General features: G+C 34.6%; 1 protein-coding gene across 1 annotated transcript in view; it reads right to left on the reverse strand.

The window, feature by feature from the left end:
* GFRAL (GDNF family receptor alpha like) overlaps positions 1 to 27,144 on the reverse strand; it is a 56,286-nt gene that overhangs the window by 23,336 nt on the left and 5,806 nt on the right. Inside the window, exons 3-6 of the mRNA XM_072832552.1 lie at positions 26,541 to 26,693; positions 17,049 to 17,105; positions 15,830 to 16,160; positions 10,562 to 10,812 (exon numbers count right to left, since the gene is read on the reverse strand). Coding sequence (XP_072688653.1) covers positions 10,562 to 10,812; positions 15,830 to 16,160; positions 17,049 to 17,105; positions 26,541 to 26,693 — 792 coding nt within the window. The remainder of the gene's footprint in view (positions 1 to 10,561; positions 10,813 to 15,829; positions 16,161 to 17,048; positions 17,106 to 26,540; positions 26,694 to 27,144) is intronic.

Genomic DNA, 27,144 nt, shown 5'->3' on the forward strand with positions numbered 1-27,144 from the left:
AAACGCTTCCCCAAATACCTCATCTGTCTTTGTGCAGATGCAACCTGACAATGTTTACCTTGGCCTTTGTACCATACATGTCCCTCTTTTCCTCTTCAGTGATTTTCTGTCACTGCAGCATTTAATGTTCATTGAGCTCCACTCCACACTCATGGATATACTATCCACAATTTCCAGGGAATCAGGCTCATTGGACCACTCCTCAGAAGTGGAAGACAGGATCCAAAGAATCAAGGCTTTTCCCTTTCTTCTGTCACAAAAACTGTTCTACTGATGCATTTCTCCAAGACCTTGGAAGGTCTCAAAAGGAGCAAGACAACTTGAAAGCACCGGAATGTAGTGTGGGTTAACTGCTCTTGACTGCACTGTACAGAGTTTTACAATGAAGATATGACCAGGTAGATAATGGCTGGTTTCCAAGTAGAGACCAGCTAAAAATGAAGACTACCCAACATTGAAAGCTGACTGCATCTAGATTCCAAATAGTAAGAGATAAGATTGAAAAACAATCTCCAGTTATAAAAGACACAGTATTTCTGAGTTAAACAAATTGGCTCAGCTATGCAGCAAAAATCAGATTAAAGGTATTACATTTTCACTTTAGTCTGTTGTTTAGATTAACTTAAATCATTACATGAGAGAGAGGGACATGGGAGTGAGGAATCAAGGAAATCAGGCAGACTTGGGAACCAAGTCAAGAAAGCACTTTTTTTTTTTTTTTTTTTTTATTGTGGATACTGGCACATGTAACTGAATAAAAGCAAAAAAGATTAGAAACCTAACACATTTTTAAAGAGATTATATTGCCAAAGGATCCATCAATCCATTTGCAAAAAGTCTGTGACTGCTCAACTTTAAATGCCTCAAACTCTGAATAGGATATAGTCTATACGAGCTCCATATTCTCCCAAGGAGGGCATTCCTCCAAATCTACTTCAGGTATGGCTATGGAGGAAGATGGGTAAGGAAGAACCTTCCAGAGGGCAAAATGGGAGTCAGACAAGGTGGTTCTTCCCATTACCCAAGGAAATCCACACTGCAAGAGAGGTTTCACAATGCTTATTAAGCAGGATTTCATTACTGTGTGCTATTATTCTCCCATTTTCCCTTATTTTGAATGGAAACACTTGAGATTATTTATCCCTGTTATAATATATGCTATACCTGTTAAAATATATAGTATATATTTATATATATACTGTATATACACACACACACACACATGCACATATATAGGGTGTATGTGGTATGTGGTATTTGTGTTGGAGGGATTACAGGGAATAACTAATACTTTTAGTCATAGGTTACCTGTCTACTACAGGGTACCACAACATCTAGATTGCCCATCATCCAAGATCTAGAATAATCTTAAAACCCAAAAGAAACTATCAAGTAGGTTGGCAGATAATTGGACCTGAAGCTTAGAAAAGAGGTTTGCCCTCAAGAATGTAAACCAGTTTAAGAGATAATGATGTGACCATCAAGGACATCTCCTAGGAGAAAATTAAAGAGTTACTCTAGTAGAGAGATTATAGCTAATCCTTAAGCAACACAAATGTCAATTGGTCCATTGGATAAGCCTACAAGGTAAAGATAGAAGAAGCATCCAGAGTGACCAGAGGGGTAAGAACCAAGAGAGATAAAATGTATATCAAGAAGGGATTAAACTATTCTTGAAAATGACTTAAAATTCCAGCAAGACAAGGACTTCTGGAATCTCTGACATGGATGTAGTTGGTACCTTGTAGGAAATCTTTTGTGAAGGGATCTACATCCAGAGACCAGGCTGGACTAGTTGGATCAATACATAAGAGGTGAAGAAATTGAAGTAATGAACACAGGCTACTCTTCTCAGGAATCTAGCTGTGAAGGAGAGAAGGTAGGATGTTAATTAGTAAGTTTTTTTTTTTTCCTTTCCTTTTCATACAAATGGAGATCTTGAGTGTATTTAGAAATTAAGAGTACCTCTATTTCTGATAGTATGACAAAATTGGCATCATGACAGATTGCTCTTTTACAAGGATATGATCATAAAATGCTCCACACATTTTAAATGAAAGCTTCAAATGTAGAAAAAGCATTTATTAAAATTCAGCGTTCTTTTTTTAAAAAGGAAGTTACAGTCAAGGAAGAGAGGGAACTTCTTTATTCTGATACAGAGTATCTACAGATATAACGACAAACATTATGCTTCATGCTAAAATAGTGAAAGAATGCTCCTTTAGGTCAGGAATAGGATAAATGTATTCAATTGTCACCATTTATACTTAACATTTTTCTGTGAGTCTTAGATGTGGAATGGAGAAAACAAAAAAGTATAGGCATTAGACAGAGGAAACAAAACTGTAATAATTGAAGAGCATGTCATTACATTACAAACACAAAAGAATTCCAAAAATTGTTAAATCTTGTGTTTAAGAATGTTGCTGCATACAAATGCATATATGAAAATCAATTAAATTTATATTATCAACCACAGTTTGAAAGTATAATAGATTTGATTTGGAAGATGTTATTTGCAGCAGCAATTGTAATATTTAGTAATACCTAGAAATATTATAGCCAAAGTCTCAGAAGAAAATTATTATTGAGAAATTATTTTTACTGAGAAAATAAAAACTTATTGAAAGTCATCAAGGAAAATCTACATACATGTATTAGAAGGCTCAATATTATTAAAAATACATAAAGACAAATGTCTGGTCACAGGTGAAAAGTGGGGAGAGGAGGAGTGCTGAGTGGTGCCTGGTGCCCAGGGCACAAAGGAGTGGGGCAGGCAGTTGACAACCTGCATGTCCCAAGGAAGTGTCAGGAGGCAGGAACACATATGAGCTAAGGCTCCAAACACTTTGCATAGGCTCCACTGGAGTTTACAAAACCCAAATTCAATGATGCAATTATTAAAAACTTCAAGATGATGTATGCAGAACATGAAGCACCAAGCTCAGGATCCTCCTAAGCACAGGCCCCATGTGACTACACTGACCACGTGCCCATGAGATTAACCCTACTGACACCCATTTCCTGCTTTCACATAATGTAATTTTATTTTATTTTATTTTTTTTTTATTTTTTTTTTTTACATAATGTAATTTTATTAGTTTACTGGACCTCAGAATTTTTAATCTCTTGGTGATTCTCATCTTCAGTAAATATTAAGAACCACTGTCCTAGACAATACCATACATGTGTATTTTTGTAATGCATCATGCATATGTGTATAGGTGTGTAGTTGGTTACCTCTGAGTTCAGGGAGAAAGGATGTGATATGAAGTAGAACTTCAAGAAACTTAAAAAATAGGGACATCTGGGTGGCTCATTCAATTAAGCATCCAACTCCTGATTTCAGATCAGGCCATGTTCTCAAGATTTGGGGACCAAACCCCACATCAGGCTCTGTGCTCAGCACAGGTCTGCTTATTGTCTTCCCGCTGCTCCTCCCGAAGCTTGCTCATGCTCTCTTGCTCTCAAATAAATTTTAAGAATCTTTTTTTTTTAATTTAAAATAATGGTAATGTTTATGTCTTAAACTGAAGGATAGATATATTTTTCATACATGTATTTTTAAAAATATTTCCCAAATTTTATTTTTATATATTTCTATTCATATATTTTATTTATAGATTTATATATTTTCAGGTATAATTAACATAGTGTTATGTTACTTTCAGGTGTACAATGTAATGATTCACAATTCTATATGTTATTCAATGCTCGTCACCATAAGTGTACTTTTAGTCCCCTTCACTGATTTTACCCACTCAGCTCCTCTCTGGCAACCACCAGTTTGTTCTCTATATTTTAAGAGTCTGTTTTTGGTTTTGTATTATACTTTTTCTTTGGTAACTATTAATCACTTAAAAAACGTATTTTAAAATGGCAGTGGAAATTATCCACTTGAAGAATGGTTGACTAGTCAGGAAATGATTAAAAATCTTCCTTCTTTACATAACCCAGATAACCCAGATAGCAGAGTCAAGACCTGAGCCCAAGCCCACAATATATCAGATCATCACTTTGCCATAAGAGACTATGAACTCAGGATTATTGTAAGAGGCATGCAGATTAGTGAATTCTCACATATCAACATAAACTTTTGATATAGACAACAAAAATTCCACTTCCCAGTACTAAAAAAAGGCAGATGTTTTCAGCAAAGGATATGAGTAGGTCAAAGAAATAGAATATTTCCAACAAACCACTGAACAAATGCTCAGCATCACTTATAATAAAAATGCAAATTAAATCATTAAGATTTTTTTCTAAGAATGTAACCAGAACAAGCTTTTTTCCCAGTTTCTACCAAATTTAAAAATATAAAAATCCTATGGTCACTGTTTGAAAGGTATTCTGTTGAAATGCCAACTAAAATGTGCAATAACAATTATTGCAGTAATGCCTGTAATAATAAACAATGATATCCAACCTGAAGGTCCACATTAATAGATTAGTTATAAATCAAATCAATTATGGCATAAACATATGCAGGCATGTGCACATACACCATGGGATACTCTGCAGCCTTTAAAGAAATATGTATGCACTCACAAATAGGCCCACTCCATTTTTTTAAGTTATAAGGCAGTATGTAGAGTTTCATTCCATTAAAGAAATATGTATGTATGTGTGAGGCAGGCATCTATTTGGGTGCATACAAGGTATTTGAGTTATGTATTACAAGGAAAAAAAAGTTTCAAAGGAATGTGCACCAACTTTCTTAACTTTGACTTTCTCAAAAGAATGGGATTGGGGGAAGAATTTATTTTTTATTTTTGTATTCTTTACATTTTGTTTAACCTTGCATTTTATCTGTACTGCTATGCTGTCCATTCCCTGTCAGATTTAACAGAGAAAGGTAGTCGTGTATTATTTTTATTTTTAAAAAAATCATTCTTAAAAACAAAACAAAACAAAACTGAGTCTTTAGAGGCAGAATAGTGATGTGTCCAAATCTCTTTAAGATGACTACAGTTGAAATTAAAAAAGACAATTTTGAACAAGGCAAAAAAGAACATTCCTGTCAGAGCCAGGTACACCCACACTTGCAGACTGAAGCCTTCAACATAACAAGGAAACACAATAGTGCTCGCTCCTTTAATTCTTTCCACATTTGTAGGACTCTGTCTTATCCAGGTCCTCTCTTTTGCTTTTTTCCCACCTCTCTCTCAGCTTTAACTGCCACAAATTTGCTCTGTGCAGCAAGATATCAGAGAAAAGGAAGTCTGTATGGATCCAGAGATGTGGAGTTAAGAGAAAGGTAGTGGTCAAATATCTAATTTGTTCAGGATGCTCATTTGCCTAAATCTGGTCCTGAATGTAGGAACAGAGGTGGGCTCTTTGGCGTGTTTTCAAAGCTTGGTTCTCATATCAGAACTAAGAAGTTTCTGCAAGAGGGCTTTGGGGCATGCTCAACAGACACTAGCTTGTTGTCTTTACCATTTCACAGGCAGGAGAACATAGCAAGCTCCCAGTCAGCCAGGCGGGGTTTGGATCCTGAGTCTACCACGTGCACCCTGTGTGTAGAACACTGAGTAAGACATTTCATCTCTTAGCTTCCTTTCCCTCATGTATGAAACGGGGAGGATAATAGTATCTAGCTCATTAAATTGTTAAGATTAGATGAAAAAAATGTGACCAAAAATAAACATTCAATAAATGCTGGCTACTTTATAATTATTTGTAATTATTATAAGACTGGCTTGAATGTATCAGTGCAGATTCTTTCCAGATGAATTTATGCTCCAAGAAAGTTTTTCAAACTTCAGTGACCAACCCTTAGCTAGTAGTGAAGTCATTTTAGTGGGTGGGAGTCAGGATTGAAAAAAATTAGTGGAATAGAATAATACTATGTATTTTTTTAATAGAAGATACTGTGCATAAAAAAGCTAATGTAACATGCATTGCTTTCTGTGGTGTAGAGTCAAATGAGCTTGAAAAATAATGCTTCTAAGACAAACAAAGGTGACAAACTGAAAATCTTCCATAACTCCCTTCTCAGCCCTACTCCCTTTTGTTCCTTTCAAGCACAGGCAGCAGAAGTTCAAGAGCTTTGGAAATGAGCTGCACTGATGATGACCATTTTGATAATGTATGAGCATGCCACAGTGCTGTGAGAAGTCAGGTTACAGAGTTAGACAAATGGTTTATTCAGAACTGTCATTGCACTTCTTCTCAAGTACATGGAGCAGGGGATAAGGGTTTGTTAGAACTAGCCAGGCCTAAGGACTTAGTTCTTGTTTTGGTTTGAAACTGTTCCTATTAATTCAAGAACTGTGGCAGAAGGCCTCAAAATTTCCTTTCATTCAAAAAAAAAAAAAATTTCCTTTCATTCTACAAACCCATCACCCGAAACTCCTACTTTTAGTAGGTAATGTTTGAAAAGGAAATCTCACAAAGTTTAGTCTGACGAGGGGAGTGAATAAAGTGAAAGGGTTTTGAATTCTCATTTTTCCAAAACATTATATAGTATACACGTTATAGCAACTAAACACAATGCAAATAAAATGTAACTATGATTAAAAATACATGGGAGAAAATCAGGCCCAGAATTAGAATTAGGTTACCAGGACTGGCATTTTTAGGATCTACATTTTTTTTCCCCTGGATTTCATTTACTATTTCATTTACTATTATCTACATTTTTTTTCCCCTGGATTTCATTTACTATGGAGAAACCCACTTATAAATTACCATAGTAATATAACTGTATGTATTTCTGTTGATTTAAATTATTTTATTTGGTATTTCCTTCTGTAATGCTATGAGCCATTCATTATAAGCACCCTTAGTTCTAATAGAATTAGCCACCTAATATTAATCAGAGAGGAAGATTATTTACAAAATATCAGTCAACACATGTAATTCTACAATTTTCCACTTTCTATCATGATTTCAATTGAAATATGAAATTTGATTTGAAATGGTGTTAACTATAAAAATTATAGAAATTCCACAGAGACATCTGCTGGAATTAAAACCATACACTCTGAGTTGTATATCTATTACCTAATACACAACAAATAACAATTTTGATCACATTAGTTAATGTATCTAAGAAAAGTAAAACATTTAAAAATGTGTGTATCTAAAAAAAAAAATGTGTGTATCTATATATTGTTAAATGGGTATAGTATAGACATATACATATCTATATCTGTCCACTTTATAATTAAGTATAAAGATCTGGTTTGCAATGAAACAGTAAACATCTGTTATTTTCTCCTGGAAATGGTATTTACAGTTTCCATGGTTACAATGAGGAGCCAAGAGGCATGGGGGCATTTTAAGACATGGATGGTTCTAAGAACTAACTCTGAAGGTGGATGACAGACAAGTCCTGAATTAGTATGCGATCACATCCTTAGATCCTTTTTTTCTAAGATTTATCCACATATCCCTATCAACCACTTGCTCATTCCGATACTCTGGAAAAATTAAATTCCACAGCTTTGTAGTACAACCTGAAATCTGGCATTGTGATGCCTCCAGATATGGTTTTCTTTTTTAAAATTCCCCTGGCTATTCGGGGTCTTTTCTGATTCCACACAAATCTTAAAATAATTTGTTCTAACTCTCTGAAGAAAGTCCATGGTATTTTGATAGGGATTGCATTAAATGTGTAAATTGCCCTGGGTAACATTGACATTTTCACAATATTAATTCTGCCAATCCATGAGCATGGAATATTTTTCCATCTCTTTGTGTCTTCCTCCATTTCTTTCAGAAGTGTTCTATAGTTTTGAGGGTATAGATCCCTTAGCTCTTTGGTTAGGTTTATTCCTAGGTATCTTATGCTTTTGGGTGCAATTGTAAATGGGATTGACTCCTTAATTTCTCTTTCTTCAGTCTCATTGTTAGTGTATAGAAATGCCACTGATTTCTGGGCATTGATTTTGTATCCTGCCATGCAACCAAATTGCTGTATGAGTTCTAGCAATCTTGGGGTGGAGGCTTTTGGGTTTTCTATGTAGACTATCATGTCATCGGCGAAGAGGGAGAGTTTGACTTCTTCTTTGCCAATTTGAATGCCTTTAATGTCTTTTTGTTGTCTGATTGCTGAGGCTAGGACTTCCAGTACTATGTTGAATAGCAGTGGTGAGAGTGGACATCCCTGTCTTGTTCCTGATCTTAGGGGAAAGGCTCCCAGTGCTTCCCCATTGAGAATGATATTTGCTGTGGGCTTTTCGTAGATGGCTTTTAAGATGTTGAGGAATGTTCCCTCTATCCCTACACTCTGGAGAGTTTTGATCAGAAATGGATGCTGTATTTTGCACAAAAACAGACACATAGATCAATGGAACAGAATAGAGAACCCAGAAGTGGACCCTGAACTTTATGGTCAACTAATATTCGATAAAGGAGGAAAGACTATCCATTGGAAGAAAGACAGTCTCTTCAATAAATGGTGCTGGGAAAATTGGACATCCACATGCAGAAGAATGAAACTAGACCACTCTCTTTCACCATACACAAAGATAAACTCAAAATGGATGAAAGATCTAAATGTGAGACAAGATTCCATCAAAATCCTAGAGAAGAACACAGGCAACACCCTTTTTGAACTCGACCACAGTAACTTCTTGCAAGATACATCCATGAAGGCAAAAGAAACAAAAGCAAAAATGAACTATTGGGACTTCATCAAGATAAGAAGCTTTTGCACAGCAAAGGATACAGTGAACAAAACTAAAAGACAACCTACAGAATGGGAGAAGATATTTGCAAATGACATATCAGATAAAGGGCTAGTTTCCAAGATCTATAAAGAACTTATTAAACTCAACACCAAAGAAACAAACAATCCAATCATGAAATGGGCAAAAGACGTGAAGAGAAATCTCACAGACGAAGATATAGACATGGCCAACATGCATATGAGAAAATGCTCTGCATCACTTGCCATCAGGGAAATACAAATCAAAACCACAATGAGATACCACCTCACACCAGTGAGAATGGGGCAAATTAACAAGGCAGGAAACAACAAATGTTGGAGAGGATGCGGAGAAAAGGGAACCTTCTTACACTGTTGGTGGGAATGTGAACTGGTGCTGCCACTCTGGAAAACTGTGTGGAGGTTCCTCAAAGAGTTAAAAATAGACCTGACCTATGACCCAGCAATTGCACTGCTGGGGATTTACCCCAAAGATACAGATGCAATGAAACACCGGGACACCTGCACCCCGATGTTTATAGCAGCAATGGCCACAATAGCCAAACTGTGGAAGGAGCCTCGGTGTCCATCGAAAGATGAATGGATAAAGAAGATGTGGTTTATGTATACAATGGAATATTACTCAGCTATTAGAAATGACAAATACCCACCATTTGCTTCAACGTGGATGGAGCTGGAGGGTATTATGCTGAGTGAAGTAAGTCAATCGGAGAAGGACAAACATTATATGTTCTCATTCATTTGGGGAATATAAATAATAGTGAAAGGGAATATAAGGGTAGGGAGAAGAAATGTGTGGGAAATATCAGAAAGGGAGACAGAACGTAAAGACTGCTAACTCTGGGAAACGAACTAGGGGTCGTAGAAGGGGAGGAGGGCGGGGGGTGGGAGTGAATGTGTGCTGGGCACTGGGGTTATTCTGTATGTTGGTAAATTGAACACCAATAAAAAATAAATTAAAAAAATTAGTTAAATTCCTAAATCTGTTTTTTCATTCTTAAAATTGAGTAAAGTATACCTTTAGGGAATGTGTTTCCATCCTTTCATTACAGAGAAATCAGCAGACATGTTAAAGACTAAGATTAGAAAAGCTAAATCCAAGAGTAAATGTTTTACAAAGGTTGGGATACCCATACTGGTAAACTATTAAATTAATGATCTCCCCAATGGATCCAACCTTAAATATATACATCCTTGTATAATTTCCTCTCACAGTGATTCTGGGTCTTGCCATGGGACTTTCTCTGTCCAAAGAGACATTAGCGAATGTGACAGACATAGACAATTGGTAAGTACATGAACTTTGGGGCTTAGCTACTAGAAATTCTGCTGTCACCATGTAAGAGACCAGGGTCAACCACTAGAGAGGACATGTGGAGGGGCCTCATGCATCCCAACAAATAGTGCTTGCTAAACACCATTTTGGACCATCTGGCCTCAGCTGAGTCACTCAATGACAGTAGCTACTTGAGTGGCCCCCAAGTAAGATCATCAGAAGAACCACCCAATTAAGCTAAGCCCATTGTGCAGAATGAGCCAATAAATGGTTATTTTAAGCCACTACATTTTAGGGTTGTTTGTTATTCACGATAGACAACTGACATATTCAGTTATCTGGTAGGATATAAACCTTTCATGCTGTTGATATTGAAATCAGTAAATGATACCTAGAAGTGACCAATCATAGACATTAAAAAGCATACACTACTAGCATATGAATGAGTAAAATAGCAAATACATAAAACGTAATCAGAAAATATATTTAAAATGGAGTGGCAAACATAAGGTTTTCTTTGTTAAATTTTCTATGCTGGATTACTACTTTGTGCTGCATAGACAAAAACAAAAAAAAACCTGTGTATCATTTACTGAATATATATAACTCACCAAAGCATGATCTTCCATGAAGCATATGTTGGAAAATCTTGCACAAAGATTCTTCATTTTGTGTAGTGGTCCTACAGGTGCACTGTACTTGAAGGACTGTCCCAAAAGTACCAATGTAAGCTGCTTTGCAGTCATCACTTCCCGAGCAAGTGAGGTCCTGCTGGCTTAAGGTACTGATGCAGAGCTCATCTTCATGGCACTTTCTAATCATATGCTGCCAGCATTTTGACTGAAATGTTCTGTAGCGCCTCCTAGAAAGAATCAAGAAATGGAATTAGTCTGGATAATATTATCTCACAATAACATGTGGTACTGCCTCACCTAATGAAAGACTGGCATCTGACAAGCCTTTAAAAACCAATACAAGCTGAAAACAAAATTAGTACATACAAGCATCCTGATAGAGACTGTAAAAGTAGAGAAACCTCGTGAATTATTTTCCTTTTGTGATGAAAGACAGAGGCTAAGTTTAGGATTTCCTGGATGAATGATCTTTCACTACTAATTTTATTTCAATGGGTGATGATTTGCAATATAAAGTATATGGTAGAATTATTAGCAATATTTTTGAAGCAGAATGTGCTTTTCTGGCTAGCATTTGGCCACAGTTTCATAGAGTGATTTCATACAAGACTCTAGACCTTCCCAGCCCCTGCTCTCCCACAGATTGGGAGGTACTGTGCACTTGCTCAATATTTCTGAGCAGACTAATTAGAATTTACAAAATTCCTTTAGCTTCTCTGGCAGCAAGAGCTAATGTAAAGCAAAAATTAGTTTATTTAATGACTGAGATAATCCATTAGAACCACATCAATTCATAAAGTTTCTATATATTTGTGTTGTACTAGCTTTGAATGTAAGTCTGAATAATGTACAATAATTCATTTTCAAAGCTTTCAAAGAAAGAGATATTCCAGTGGAATCAAGGATATTAATCTTTCTACTTAATATTTATCACCTAAAATTCCTTCTTACCCTTTCTTGAATAGATCATCATCAAATAAGCATGAAAACTCTCTGAGTAAATAAACATTTATCATGAGTGTATTTGTCCACATGCTACTCTTTTTAAATCCAGAACTATTATTTTTAATAATCTCATATTTTAAGTAACCTTAAAGGAATCAACTTTTTAAAGTCATGGAAAAAATTAATTAGGATCTATTAAAACTTATATTTAAGAAAATCCTACAAATATTTTGAGCCAGAAGAACAAATATGTTCTTTTAATGCAATTGAAGGTTATATAGAAAATATCATGTAAATAGAAGTATTGACAGTATGGATCATCATTTAGGAGTTGATAGAGAATAAATCTGGACCTAGGTGCCATTTATTCATTTTTAAATATGTATTTTGCTACAGTTAAATTGTGTGAGTTATCTACTCATGGAAGTTATTTCATTCAGAAAATTAGTTGTGAAATTCTGCATAAATGCTGAATTAAAGGATATTTTTAAATAAAAAATTATGAAATTAGTACACATTACCTACATGATTTGAAAAAAGATTTAAATACACCCCAAAACTTTATATGATAGAAATTCTGTTTCAGGTTTAAACATTCTGATGTATAATGTTTCATTATCTTTATTTTCTTGATATTCTGCAATTTTCTATATTTTTGTCCAAACAATTATTTAAAAGTAGTTTTTTTTAATGGAATTATTTTGTTTTCATCTTATCTATTGATTTCCAGTTACATTGCAAAATGTAAAGAATGTGGTTGGTATAATTTCTGCACATGGATATATGACCTAATAAATCATCAGATTTTTAAGTATTCCATGGTACTTAAAATATTGTGTACATTATGGGGGTTTGCTTCTAAAAAGTAAGTAGAATTTATTTAAGCAAATACTTTTTTTCACTACTTTCTTGAGTTCATACATATGAAAATATAATGTATTATAATTTTCTGTAAGCACCTAAACATTTATAATTTGTAAAACATCTCATCTCTCAGTATACATCTATATTAGACAGAATTGATTGAAAAATGAAACTTTATAGTGACTTCTTTGGCCTTTCCAAATAAATAAAGGAGTTTTGAAACCTATCATGTATTGAAGAATCTGGAACAGGAACTTAAGTTTTATTTTAAGACCCAAATGCTCTCCTCTCCACACATACAGACTTTTCAGCAAAAAAAGGTAGCAGATAAAGGGCTTAACCATCCTTACTGAAGAAGTAGTTTGTCATTTGGATTTTTTTCCATCTGAATTACATTAATAATAAGTTAATATAAATGCTAAAAGTCTCCCTAAGGCAAAATTCGCCTGAGAAAAATGACAGGATTTGTCTTTTTACAGTGACTGCTAATATTGCATTATATTTCCATCACCTCTATAAAATATTCATTAAGGGACTATTTGCACACAGTGAAAAGCAATCTAAAGTACATAGTTCTTATTCTCTGAATTAATCCATGAAAGACAGAAATTACACAAGAAGAGACATGTATATGTACATTAAAAATTATAAAAATTAATTGCAAGATACTCAAAGGTGGAGGGAAACAAGATGACATCTTTAAATGCCTCTGGTTTTGCAGACTGTGCACCAAACATTTTGGAGAAGTGGTTAAACCGAGGAGCCGTTATGGAAAAAAATTACCAACTTTGTACCAATCAATCTTAGAAGGTGTTGACACCAAGATGAGTTTAATTCAGGAGTGTGTGCTTCAGAATCCATCATGGGGCTTCTTAAGGACTCTAACAGCAGATTCATCACTTGCCATTAAAATACTTAATTTGATAGGAAAGTTTAGATATATGATGTTCCAAAAGTTGAATGCAAATAAGTTAAAGATGATAAGGTAGTATTCCTATGGTCTTGGCACTGGAATCAGGTAAAGCTATCCAGCTCCCCATTCATGGAGACTTCTGGTATTTTTACAGGGATTGCTTTAACAAAATTTTCCTGGCTGGTTAAAATATCACTAGTTTTCATTGTTACTGTAGATAGATGATTGACAGATGTAAATATTCTATTTGTGATATGATAAAAATAGTGTAATCAAATGTTTTCATCCTATTTCATTGATTACAGGAAATATCATTATCTTGTTATAACTAAAATAACTTGTTAGAAATTAAATTATTGTTTTAATTTCATAAGTATGTTCTTGTCATTGAGCTTAAGATGCATTCCAAAGCTATTAGGGATATTAAAATGTTTTAAAAATTTCATCTTAGAATCAATGAAATACAATATTTCACAAAATAAGGACTTTTGAGATATGAGTTTGAAAAATCTAAACTGTATCATAAAACATTTTTATTATTAATTTTATTATCACTCAAGAGATATAATTAATAAGCCTCAAAATAACTGATAAACTTTTGTAAAATAGGTCCTCAAAGAAGACTTTCTTAAGAGCTTTGGCATTCTATGTGATAAGTTAAAACAAAAAATACATCGATATTCTAGCACTCTGCTTAGATCTTTACCCATTATCTTACAAAATGTATGTTGTAGGAAAGCAGTTGTCCTTTTCAACAAATATTTATAAGATCTGGAGCTACTCTGAAAGTTGGAATGGCAGAGTAAAAAAATGAATATAGTTAAAAAGCTAAAAGATGTTTACCAAGAATCAGACCCTTCAGGCAGTTGATATTAAACCTTTCAGCTCATTTGTCAATGGTCGAAGCAAAGTGATGAATGTGATAATCTTTGCTCTGAGCTATCACACACTAGACTACTCTTCCACATTAAATGCTTATTTTTAATTTTAAATGATTTGCTATTTACGAAGTTTTATTTATTTAAATGAAATTAAACAAAACAATTCCTGATTAAAGGCACTGGGCAAATTGATATGAAGAATTATTCCAAAAAGAAGCAAAAGATGAATCCATAAATTATATGATTTAATGCTGGTTGTTTAAATAAAGCTCCTTTAATGTGGTAACATCAATGATACAAATCATTTTGATTCATCAGATTTATTCAGTATTCTCACTTTTTCCTGCATTTTTCTTACTCCTCCAAAGAGACCCACTTAACTGTGGATTTCTTACTAGACAAAAGATAAATACATCTTGAATATACAAGGAAATGTGTTAATGAAGACTGTAGTGAGGAAAAGAAAAAGCCAGTGTTGAATTAGAGTTCCCAAGAGTAATTACCTGCAAAGGTTCAGTCTAGTCTCAACTAGCAACAAGAGTGGAAGTTTTAATAAGTGAGCCAGATCATTCATACCTCTGCTCAAGATCCTCCAGAAACCTTTCATTTTACTGGGAGTAAAAACCCAAGTCCTTAGTGTCCCTCTAGGTCCTATATGACTGAGGCCTACTTACCCCCCATTCCAGTTAAATGTCTAACTACATCTCCTATTGCTCTCCTCCATGTAGGCTCTACCCTCATTGCTTTTTGAACAGGTCCTATTTCTTCCTCACCACTGGCTAACTTGTTTAGTATTTCTTTTTTCAGATGCATACTGAGAGAGGCTCATTCTCCTACTTCTTTAAATCTGGTGAAAAGCTCCCTACTGGGACCACTGTGTTCACATTGCAACTCTTTCTGCCTCTTCACAATGCCACTTACTCAATTCTCTCCCTTTGCGTGTTAATCTCCACAACACTCATTACCTTATAATGTACATTTCACTTATTTATTATGTTTCTCCCACCACTAGACCCCAGGGCAAGCATTCTTGTCTTGTGTGCACTGGTACCTAGAGAGTAATAGGCGGATAATTATTTATTTGAATGACAAATAAATGACTAACATTGCTCCCCTGAAAATCAAGCGCGTGAGGTTGGGAAGAAGAAAATGGGTATATTTCTGACATAATGGCATACATGTGGGCTGAGATGGACTCAAGTTACCTTCTCCTTCCGGATCTCCAGCCTATGAGAGAAAGGTTCAATTTGAAGTTTGAAGAGCTGCCTTATCAAAGCTCTCTGACATTTAACAGCCTGAGGTAATCATACCAAAAAAACAAATTAAACTGACATGCCAGTCAGGTCTATTTACTAATTCATTAGCCTAACTTGAATATATAATTTTAATGATGCTGTTTCATGGCTACCAAATCCTGACACATTGAATTCGCTTATTCCAAAAACCTGTTCTGCATTTGAATTTCAAAAAGGATACTACACATGTACTGCATATTCAAAAATATGAGTTGTCTGGCTTTGTTTACATCATGTTGGATGAGGGTGGGAACTCTAGCTAATGTAATGAGATCAAGTGTTAGGACTGGACTGTAACAAATAAGGTGCCGAAATAAGAAACTAAGGTATGCGTGTTTTTACTCACCTGCATAATTCATCATTTCGGCAGCTGTGAATTACATCGAGGCAAGAAGGGGGTGGAACGACGTTCACCGCACATGGCTTGCTGTGAAGAGCTTCTTTGGACTGCTGACAAGGTATATCAGATGGAGCACAGTCACAAAAAGCCAACATCTGGGCAATGTTAAAAGGCATATTTTGATAGAAGAACCGTATGGCTGCTTGGCAGTGTTTCACATCACACAGATTTCCATTTGCTGAGCAAGCTTTAAGGTAAGCGGCCAACTGTGTGTTACAGACCACATCCCCTACACACGCCTCTGCCACTTCCAAACAGGACTGGATCCCTTTGATTCCTAAAAGCAAGGATATGTCCAGTTTGTGGAAAAGTAAACATGAATCTGTACATACAGAATCTGCAAAATGCTGTGAAATGTCTGTGAGCAAAACACAATGATGTACCAATGTGCTATTTGGGGCTAATCTTACTTTTTTTTTTAAGAGTTAATATGAATTTACTGAGGCCTGAGTAGTGGGCTATTTGTATCATCTTTCATTTATGCTGGATACATATTGTGATCTAGATATGATAGGAAACATATAGGGCCAAAACTGAGTGGGAAAAAAATTTTTGAGTCCAAGTCTCTCAAATGTAAATAATAAATCTTCAGAAATTGCATTTGAAGTATATAGCTTATGGTGAGTTCATGGGCTCAAATCAAAATGATTTTTGTTCGTTGCATTTTTTATTTTGGGTAAAAATCTTGACTAAAGTTTCCACATAGTTGCAGTTATTACTATTATAATAGCAGTTGCAGCTATTAGTTGCAGTTATTATAATAGCACATAAAGATGTTGACATTTTGGAAAACATAGATACATGGGAGTGCTTTCCCTTTCCCCCGCCACCAAATGCATATATACAAAATTAGCATCAAGCACTTAATTTATGTGATCAAAATACTTGTGAAATTTAACCAAGATCTAATTTTTGGTTTTAAATGTAAAGTTTTCATTCCTCAGCATAACTGTAAATAGTTGACAGGTGGGCAAAACAATTAATTGCTTTGATACATGAATGGAAAAAATACAGTAATTTTGTTGCATTTTGCAATATTAGACTAAATTAAGAGCCACACAATTTATTTTGTATTGGCATATCTTTAAGAAAGTGAGTAACTATGTTTTAAATCATATTGCCTAGTATTTACAATGCAAATGAAAATTATAAATATAAACATTACCATGATAGGGAAGGGTAGTTAGATTCCACTTGTATTGATTATCCTCTTTCATGTTATCTAGAAGGAAAACAAAGAGACTAATTCATTAGTGAACAATTTTTTAAACTTAGTAGAAAAATGTGGGTCACATTTAGAAATGAATGATCAAGCAAAAATACATTCTAGCTCATGTAATACTTACTTAACCCTTGATACTCAAAATTAGTGACATGCAGATGAAGAAAAATACCCCCCACACCCACCCCAAATATCATTCCAGTGAGTTAAACAGCCCTGCTCTGAGGATTTAGTTACTCTAAGATTTATACAAATGCTAACGACCAGGCCATGTGTACTGAAGTAAACAAAGAATCTGTCTGGGGAGAAAGAACAGAAGGAATATTGTCTGAATTGAAAAAATCCTTCCCGGTAGGGTCTTAATTAAATAGAAATGGAAATTAAAGATGATTTCTACCTCTGATTATTTTAGTCTTTTAGAGTTCCTAGGAATTATAATCAGAGAACTAGAGAATTGCATTGATGGAAGTGAACTCACTGCCCAGCTACTTCCAAACTCTTTCATTCAAGAAGCATTGGTTGAATCACTACTATGTACCAGTTTCCATACTGAAGATATAAATGTATAGTCCCTGTCACGGAGCATCCACAGCCTGGCATGGGATATAGAGATATAAACAAAATCCAAATAAAATATAAGGGGTGCTAATAAGCATATGCATAAAGTGATAGGGGAATAGTCTGATCAAACCTGCATTTTAAAATTAAAGCTGAATTGTTGCCATTGGCTATTAAGATTGACTTCTGTTGTGACTTCCTGATTCAATTTGTCTCTGAACTGCCTATCCAAATTCCCTGACTGCCCATCCACTGCACAAAAAAAGAAGGTACAATCACAAGAAAATTCTTTTTTACTCCCAACTGTGTCAGTCTTGCCAGACTCCCTGCATTGTTCCATCTGTTCTCACTATACATTGTTTCTCACTTTTATATCCATAATGGCTCAGCTGAAGAATCACAGTGTTTCTAAATCTACCCTCCTGTGTTTCTGAGGAAATCTGAGATGTTCGTTCTTCTGACTATCTCATATTGAGTGAAACCCCACAATCAAATCTCAGACAGGCATACAGCTTTTGTAACAGCTACAAAAGTCTAGGCTAGACCTCTATTATAGATTAGTATCTCTGCTTTGGGACTGATTGGTATAGCCATGCCATTGACTAAATATATTCAAGAATCTATCATTGAAACAAACACTGAATGTGCATACTTTTACTGAATTTTCATATGTCCCTCCAAAATTCACATGTGAAAGCCCTGTAACCTGCTGTGTGATGTATTAAAAATGGTGTCTCTGAAGTTATTCAGGTTAAATGAGGTTATAAGAGTGGGGCCTTAATCTGACAGGATTATCATTTTAGGAGAAGAGGCACAGAGAGCTTACTTCCTCTTCTCTCTTCATACATTCAAACACCAAGGAAAGGTCATCTGAGAACACAGAAAGAAACCAGGAAGTCCACAAGCCCAGGAAAGACAACTCTTACTAGAAACCAACCCTGCTGGATCTTGATCTGGAAGTCACAGCCTCAGAACTGTGAGGAGATACATTTCTGTTGTTGAAACCACTCAAGCTGTGGTATTTTGTTATGGCAGCCCAAGACGACTAATATATTCACCATGTGGGTAATTATCATAAACACAACAAAATATTTATTTTAGCAGGGGAAAATAAACCCTATCTTGGATGTGTACTATTTTATATGTTATGAGTAATTTCATATAATTCTATGCACATTAAATTGTAATTTCATATGGTACATACATATGTATAGACACATTCTTCCAGGAAGATATTTTAAACTGTAGCTTAATTCCTGAAAAGCAGCTGAAGGGCAATATGTCACAGGAATAAATAAAAGATTGTACCAATCAGATCTACATCTGAGATAGAAGATCATATACATAAAAGCATACATACCATTCCTTCTTATTCATCCACTAATGTCAAAATATATCCAGAATCTGGTATTTTCCCACCTTGCTACCAAACAGGTCCAAGACAGCATGCATTTCTTTGTTGACCTCATCTAGGCCATGGGCTTATTTATCATCTATAAGTGAATGAAGCCCTCTTGCCCAGATCTCACTTTGTTGTGTCATACATAGAATTTAGACATCAATGCCATACTGGGGCTGCCTAATTTGATACATTTACTTGGATATCTAATAAACATTTCAGACTTAACACATCCCAAATCAACCTGTGACTTCTCTGTTGCTCACTGAAGTCTCTCCTTCCTGTGGCTGTTTCCGTAGCAGTTAACAAAAATAATGAGAACCACATCCTTATAAAAATTAAGGACAAAAACCTCGGAATCAACCTTCATCTCCTTTTTTTTCTTACACCTCCATATGATTTACTTCTATCAAAATATATCCAGAATCTGACAACTTCCCACATGGGTCCATCATCTATCATTTTTTAATCTGTGTCATTATAAAAGCCTCCTACTTGGTCTTCCTATTGGAGCCTTTGCTTCTCTTCAGTCAATGATCAACATAAAATCCAGAATTACCCTTTTAAAGATAGAAATCAGATCATGATAATCTTTTAGTGAAGATTCTTCAATAATTTTCTGTATCACTCAGGAAAAGAGCCAATGACCTAGAAATGACCTAGAAGGAGGCCCCACCTGATCTTGCCCCTGTTTTATTTCTGATCTCACCTCCCACACCTCTCTCCCATATTCTTTCCTCTCCCTATGTGTCTCCCCTTAGCCCTTCCACAAACCTCCAGACACATTTCCAATTGAGGGTGTCTAACTCTCTCTTTCTTTTGCCTTAACTATTCTCTCCCCAAATATCTACAGGACTCATTCTCTTAACTTTTTAAATCTTTGCTTAAACATTAACTTAAGGATACAACTGTGTGGTCATTCTATTAAAATTAAAAATCACCTACTCATATCTCTTTTTTTCCTCTCTGTTTCAGTTTTCTCCTTAGCATTTATACTGTTTAAAATATCTATCTTAAGTCATTTGTCCTGTTAATTTTCTCTTTGTTCCCACATTGGATGCTATGACCCGCTACTAAGACACCTCCTTTGGTGACTCAGGCTCTCCTTTCCCCAGGGGCTGAAAGTATGGGCTGGGTGATGACTCACAACCGTCCTTTTCTAGGCATTGCCCTCATTCAAAGAAAGTTGCCACAAGCAAAGTTACAGACTTTCCCAGGGAACAGCTCATATACAAGCTCTAACCCATAGGAGGGGTTCAAGGATCAGGTCCCTTGCCTCAATGGCCAATCCAGGTCCAAACTTCCTGTGGGATAAACTAAGTTTGCTGTGGCAGCTGCACTGCATTTCAGCTTCTCCCTCTACTTAATCCTATTTCCTTCAGTTCCTTCTAACTTTTGTTCTTAAACCCCCAGCCCCAAAAAACTTTTGTCTGCAAACCTCTGTCTCAGATTCTGTTGCCTTGGAAGGTGATTCAAGATGCCCTCAATACAGAATGCAAACTCCTAGAGAGCAATGGTTTCTGGTTGTTTTGTTTACTACTTTTCCTACAGGTCTGAGCACATGGACTAAGATATGGTAAGGACTCAAAAGAAATACCTATTAAGTAAATAACCAGCATTTAACCACATTTTATCTATTTTTTCAATTTTTTAAATCATCTAAACAACAAGCTCCTTGAATGAAGGACAGGTGATTTTTGGTTTTGCTTTGTTATCCTTTTTTTTTTTTTTTTTTAAATCCTGCTGCATAGGACCTGGTACATTGTAAATGTCCCAGAAGTATTTGTTTAATGAGAGAATGAATGAATACAATTGACATTATTCTAAAACATTTTAGCATTTGGCTCTTTTGCCTCTTTGTAATCCTTTTTGGACATAGTCATGGCATTAATTTTTTATTCTTAATTTTCTAGGAGAAACAGGCAGGAATGACAAAGTAGGAATCAGAACTTAAATATTCTTTGGTTAATTCATAGTTAATGTTCCTAAATTCTTCTTTAGAATACCAACCTGAAAAAATGTCCTGTTTGAATCCATCTTTGTGGTCATCACTGACAGCTGGAACTTGATTCATCTGAGCATCCTGTATACAAATGTCTTCAAACAAACTTCTCCAAATTTCAACACATTCTACTTTTGAAGGGTCATTGCAATGACAATTCCACAATATCGTTTCTTTCAGACTTTCTCTTAATGCTGCACACAGGTAGCCTCCATCAAGGGTCTTGCATTTTTCTGATTCCTTTCCACAGGTTTTCTTAAAATTTTCGTACAACAGAGTACAATGTTCCATTTGTTGGCATATATGTGCTGCTATGACACAGTCGCTCTTTTTTCCAACCATTAATGATGTGTCTTTCTGATGGATCCATTGTGTGATATTTGACTGTCCAGCCAAATGTAAAGACAGAGCTGATTCTTCTATAAATAAAGTAATAAAGTTGAACTGATTTCAGTCTAACTTGTATGGACCTGTTGACTGGTAACTACATTTCGTCAAAACTTGGTATGATTAAAAATGGCTAGAAAGATATAAATTGTCTTGCCATCATCATCATGAAACATAAGTCAATAAATATTTTTAGTATTTCAATATGCTTTCATTTCCTCCTACTTCAAACAAAACTAGTAAAGACCTGTTAATTAGTTAACTCCTGTGATTAGTTTGGGCTCTATTCTTTTTTGGTGACTTTTCAGCATTTGTAATTCCTAACTATTTTCTCTGTGTCCCTTTCATTGACTTCAAAAACTCTTTCTATATTTTCTTTTCCTGTCTTTGAAATCTTTTTTTCTTCAACTAGATCATAAATGTTGTTATCAAAATCTTTTTTGATATCATTTGATAGCCTTTTCAGACCAATCCTATTTTCCTTCATGGTTTTATATCCTCATTTGATAGCCTTTTCAGACCAATCCTATTTTCCTTCATGGTTTTATCTGCTTCTTACAAACTTTTAACTCCAAAACCTGTATGTCTATTCTAGATTACTCTCTTTAGTGCAAAATGCAGGTTTCCAAATGCAAGCTAGATGACGCACATTCCTTCATTTCTCTTTTGAAATTATTTGTATCATATAAAACTTAAAACAAAATACTAACATTCCTAACGTGAATGTTCCAAAGCTTTCCACAGATGCGATGTCTCCAAAATATAACTCATCACTTCTGTCCCCAATCCTGTACTTTATTGTTTCTTCCCTATCTCAGTATATCACAGTATCCTGTCCCAAGCCAGCAACTTGTATAACATGCTTCATACATTTCATACTCCTCATATCCAACTGTCACCAATTCCTATCAATTATAATTCATAAAATATCTTACTTCTGCTTTCTCCTCTTAGTCCTTAGCACTACTGTGTTAGTTTAGGCGTGTATCACCTCTCTCCCAAATTATTTCAATGGCCTTTTAATTGATATTCCTGGCCTTCATCTTTCCCTCCCCTCCATTCTGTCCTTTGCACTCCTGCCAGTGATACCCTTTGAAAAAGCTGATTCTGCATTCCTCTGTTTAAAATGCCTCAAGAGCCCCTTGCAATAACAGTTTGAAGTCTAATCCCTTTAGAAAGACCCGTAAGTTCAGCTTTCCTCCTTAACATCTGGTTTCTTTCCAGCATCATCTCCTAATACTGTTCTGTTCTACACACCAGCTTAACAAAGGATTTGTTGCTCCTTGAATGCTCTCTGCTTCATTCTATTTCCTCTCTTTAGAACATCCATTTTGTCTCTCTTGTGAACCCAATCCACCCTAAAATCCCAAGTCTGTCATTTCTTCTGTGAAACCTTCTGAGTCACCACTCTTCCTTCCTCTATAACTTCAAGTACTTTGTGATTGTGTGTGTATCATCTAGCATGTATCATATTGTACAGGTGATATTTAGCACTTAGTATTTTAATTAAGAATTGAACTAAAAGTAAATAACAAAGGTATCTTGGAAATCCTCAAATATTTGGAAATTAAACAACAGTATTATAAGTAAACCATGAATCAAAGAGGATGTCACAAGGGGAATGAGAAAATATTTTGAGCTGAATAAAAATGAAAATACAACATACTAAAATTTGTGGATGTAACTAAAACATCACTTGGAAGGAAATTTATATAATGAAATGTTTTAGGAGGAAAGAAAAAATCTCAAGTGAATAATATAAGCCTTTATCGTAAGAAACCAGACAATGAGGAGCAACTTCAAATAAAATCAAACACAATAACTAAAAATAATGAAGAACAAAATTGAGAGACAGAGAGACGAGGATACAAGTTTGTCAATATCTGAATGAAAGAGAACTGTACAACTCCAACAGACATTTAAAGGGCAATTTAGAATATTAGGAACAACTATCAGAGAGAGAGAGGGGAGAAGAAAAGTAAAATGGAAACCCTAAAAATAAAAATGTGACATAAATCTACCAAATGGGAAAATTCACTGAAAGATACAAACTACCAAACTCACTCAATAACGAATAGGTAAGTAAAATAGTCCTATAACAATTAAACACATTGAACATTTTAAAATTTTCCATTGAAGAATGGACCAGATATCTTCACTGGTGAATTAAATCAAACATTTAAGGAAGAAATAATATTAATTCTTCATGTACTGTTCTAGAATAAAGAACAGGAAGAAATACTTCCCAACTCATTTTAAAAACCTGCATTATTCAGACAACAAAATTAGACAAATACACTGTAAGAGAACAATATCTCATCATTCCTCATGAACATAGATTAAAAACCCTTAACAAAATATTAGCAAATTGAATTAAGCAATATCTAAAATGAATAATACATCATGACTGAGTAGGATATAGCCTCTGCATGAAGGGTTAGAACCAACATTCAAAAATCAACAATAGAATTCAACAAATAAAAAAAGTGAAACATGATCATTTGAATAAAGGCAGAAAAAGCATTTGCAAAATTTAATATCTATCTTCAGCTGGACAAAGGGAATCTACAAAGAACCTACTGCAAAAACTATTCTTTATGGTGCAAAACTAATTGCACTTCTCTTAAGATAGGTAAAGAGACAAGGATGGCCAATCCCATTTCATATTATCCTGGAGGTCCCACCCAGAACAATAGAGCAAGGGAAAGAAATAAAAGCATACAGATTGGAAAGGGAGAAATAAAACTCTCTCTAGTCACAGATATGAATATTTATATCTATGTAGACAATACTATAGATTCTAAAAATAAAAGATACATAAAAATGAGTGAGCTGAGCAAGTTATAGGATATAAGATTCATATAAAATATCAATTTTATTTTGATAGATTATCTACAATCAATTGGAAATTAAAATATAAAATAAGTTACTATTTGCAACAGCATAAAAATGAAGCATATTTGTGTAAATCTCAGCACTATGTAAGAATTATATACTGAAAACTACAGAATATCAGTAAAAGAAATCAAAGAAGTCTTAAATAAATGGGGAGATATATCATATTTGTCAATTCTACCCAAACTGATCTGTAGTTTCCATGTAAGCCCCCCAAAATGTTAGATTTTTCTATGGAACTGACAAGCTGATTGTGAAATTTATGTGGAAAGTCAAAGAATAGCCAAACGATTTTTAAAAGGAACAAAGTTAAAGGACTTCTACTAGATTATAGGACACCCCATACAGCTACAATAAGTAAGACTGTAGAGTATTGGCAAAGTACAGAAATATAGATTATTTGGAACAAGATGAAAAAACCTAGAAATAGAGCATCCCAAATGATTTTTGAGGAAGGTGAAACTGATAGTCTCTTTAGCAAATGTGGTAGAACAATTGGATATGCTTATGGGGAAAAAAAGGAATTTGACCCATTGCTTGTAACAAAATCAAAAATTAACTCAAAATGTATCATAGACCTTATGTAAAACCTAAACTACATAATTTCTAGACCATTGAGAAATATCTCTGTGATTTGGGGTTGGGTAAAGATTCCTTAGATGCAACATCAAAGGTATTAGTCAAGGAAGAAAAAAAAGTGATAAACTGATTATCATTAAAGTTTAAAAAACAAATAACTTCTGTTTTTTGAAAGATATTCCTAAGGAAGTAAAAGACACAGAGAGGGAAATATTGTTTACAGTATACTTATTCTGATAAACCTTATTCAATACAGAGAAGCAACTTTTAAAACCCAGTAAAAGAGTCAAAACTCAAATTTAAAAATGGCAAAATTTTGAAGAGCTGTTTTACTAAATAAAGTGTATAGATGACAGATAAACACATGAAAATATGTTCAACATTTGTATTATTTAAGTGGAAGTTAAAACTACACTGTGACATCACTAAATACATATTAGGATAGCCCCAAAACAAAGTAAAAAAACAAAATCAAGTGCCACTGAGAAGATGAAACACCTGGAACTTTTATATATTGACGGTTATATCAAATCTGGACTATAATATGGAAGCTCTCCATAAAGTTAAACATACACTTTACCACATGTCTCAACAATTCCTTACCCAAGTGAAACAAAAATGTATATGTGTATGAATCTTGTGAGTATTTATAGCAGTTTTATTTATGATTTCTAAAAATCTAGAGACAATGCAAATCACTTTCAGTGGTGAATGGATAACCAATGTATGATATAACTTATACAATAGAATACTACTCAAAAAAAGAACAAACTTGTACATGAAACACTGGTGAATTTCCAATGCATTATGTTAAACAAACAAACAAACAAAAATCAGGTTCAAAAGGCTACATATCATTCCATTTGTGTCAAGTTCTGGGAAAAAGCAAAACCATACAACAGAAAATTGTCCAGTGAGCTTATCATGAATGATTTGAGATGTGGGACAATGGGATCATTCATGACAGATGAGAGGCAAACCTATTTCTCATAAAATGGAAGAAGGTTGCTTGTGAAAGAGGTAAGAATCCCATGACAGCACATGCATTCCCAAACTGAACACGTTTCAGAGACAGTTCATAGGGACATTGGGGATCCAGAAACCGATCACTTTAGAACTATTTCATCCCACATAACCCTTTGAAAATCTTTATGACCCCTTAAGGACGCGTGCAGAGTACTTTGATTACCACTACCTCAGTGTCAGCCTGGCACCTCAAATAGGCAGTATATAAACATATACTAAATCATTAAATGCTACTATCCAAGGCAGGTATAATTCTGGATACATGGTTATATTTTGGACTTTCTCCAATATTTATCTTCTATCATTTAGGTCTTGTGCAAAGCCATAGCAAAACCTACCAATATATGAAATGAGTGAGTGAATCTATAATTCTAATGAATTATAATTGAATGAAGCTTGAAATCATGGTTAGCAACTACAGAAATACTTTAGGCACTTACTGAGATCTACAGCTCACTGAACCTTAAATTACACAAACTAAATTATGCAAAGAATTGATCAAAATATCAAAAAAGAGTCAAATTTCATAGATGTGGTTAATTTTGGAACTATTCTTTTTCGTGACTTTAAATATTGCATGTATTGTTACCTGATTCATTCATGCATTGTTCCCCAAGCAATTTGTTAATAGTACAATAGATGTTATCAGTGCAGAGACAATCTTCAAATTGGAAATTGTTTTCCACCAAGGACTGGATGCTGAGGTTACAGTTTGATGAGTCCTTCATCTTACAGGGGTTACCTGGGATTCACAAACATATAACACTCTTGATATTAATCTGAATGTCATCCTACCACAAATCCTCTTAACATATTAATCTGAATAATTCACTATAGTAGGAATTTCTGGTGTTGCTACAAGATGTCCACAAAAGTGACTTTTTAAGCACAGAATCTATTTTTACTGTCTTTCTCCCCAGTCCTTACTTTCTAGAATAGAGTTGTTATACTTTAAAATGACTTTGTCCCCACATAGAATGCCAATTTCTACTCTTCAGTAGCAATCAAGGCTGTCCTTATATGAGATGATCAGAATGATCTATAATCTTCACTATTTTGTCACTTTAGCTAATTTTATTATCTATTTGTCATAATCTATTTTTTATATCATTCTAAATTATAAGAGACATGCAGGTGGCTCAAAATTTACAATGAGACATGAAGTACTCCTGATGCTTAGTAAGCACTCAGTA

Source organism: Canis lupus, chromosome 7 (genome assembly GCF_048164855.1).
Source record: "Canis lupus baileyi chromosome 7, mCanLup2.hap1, whole genome shotgun sequence".
Taxonomy (NCBI): domain Eukaryota; kingdom Metazoa; phylum Chordata; class Mammalia; order Carnivora; family Canidae; genus Canis; species Canis lupus.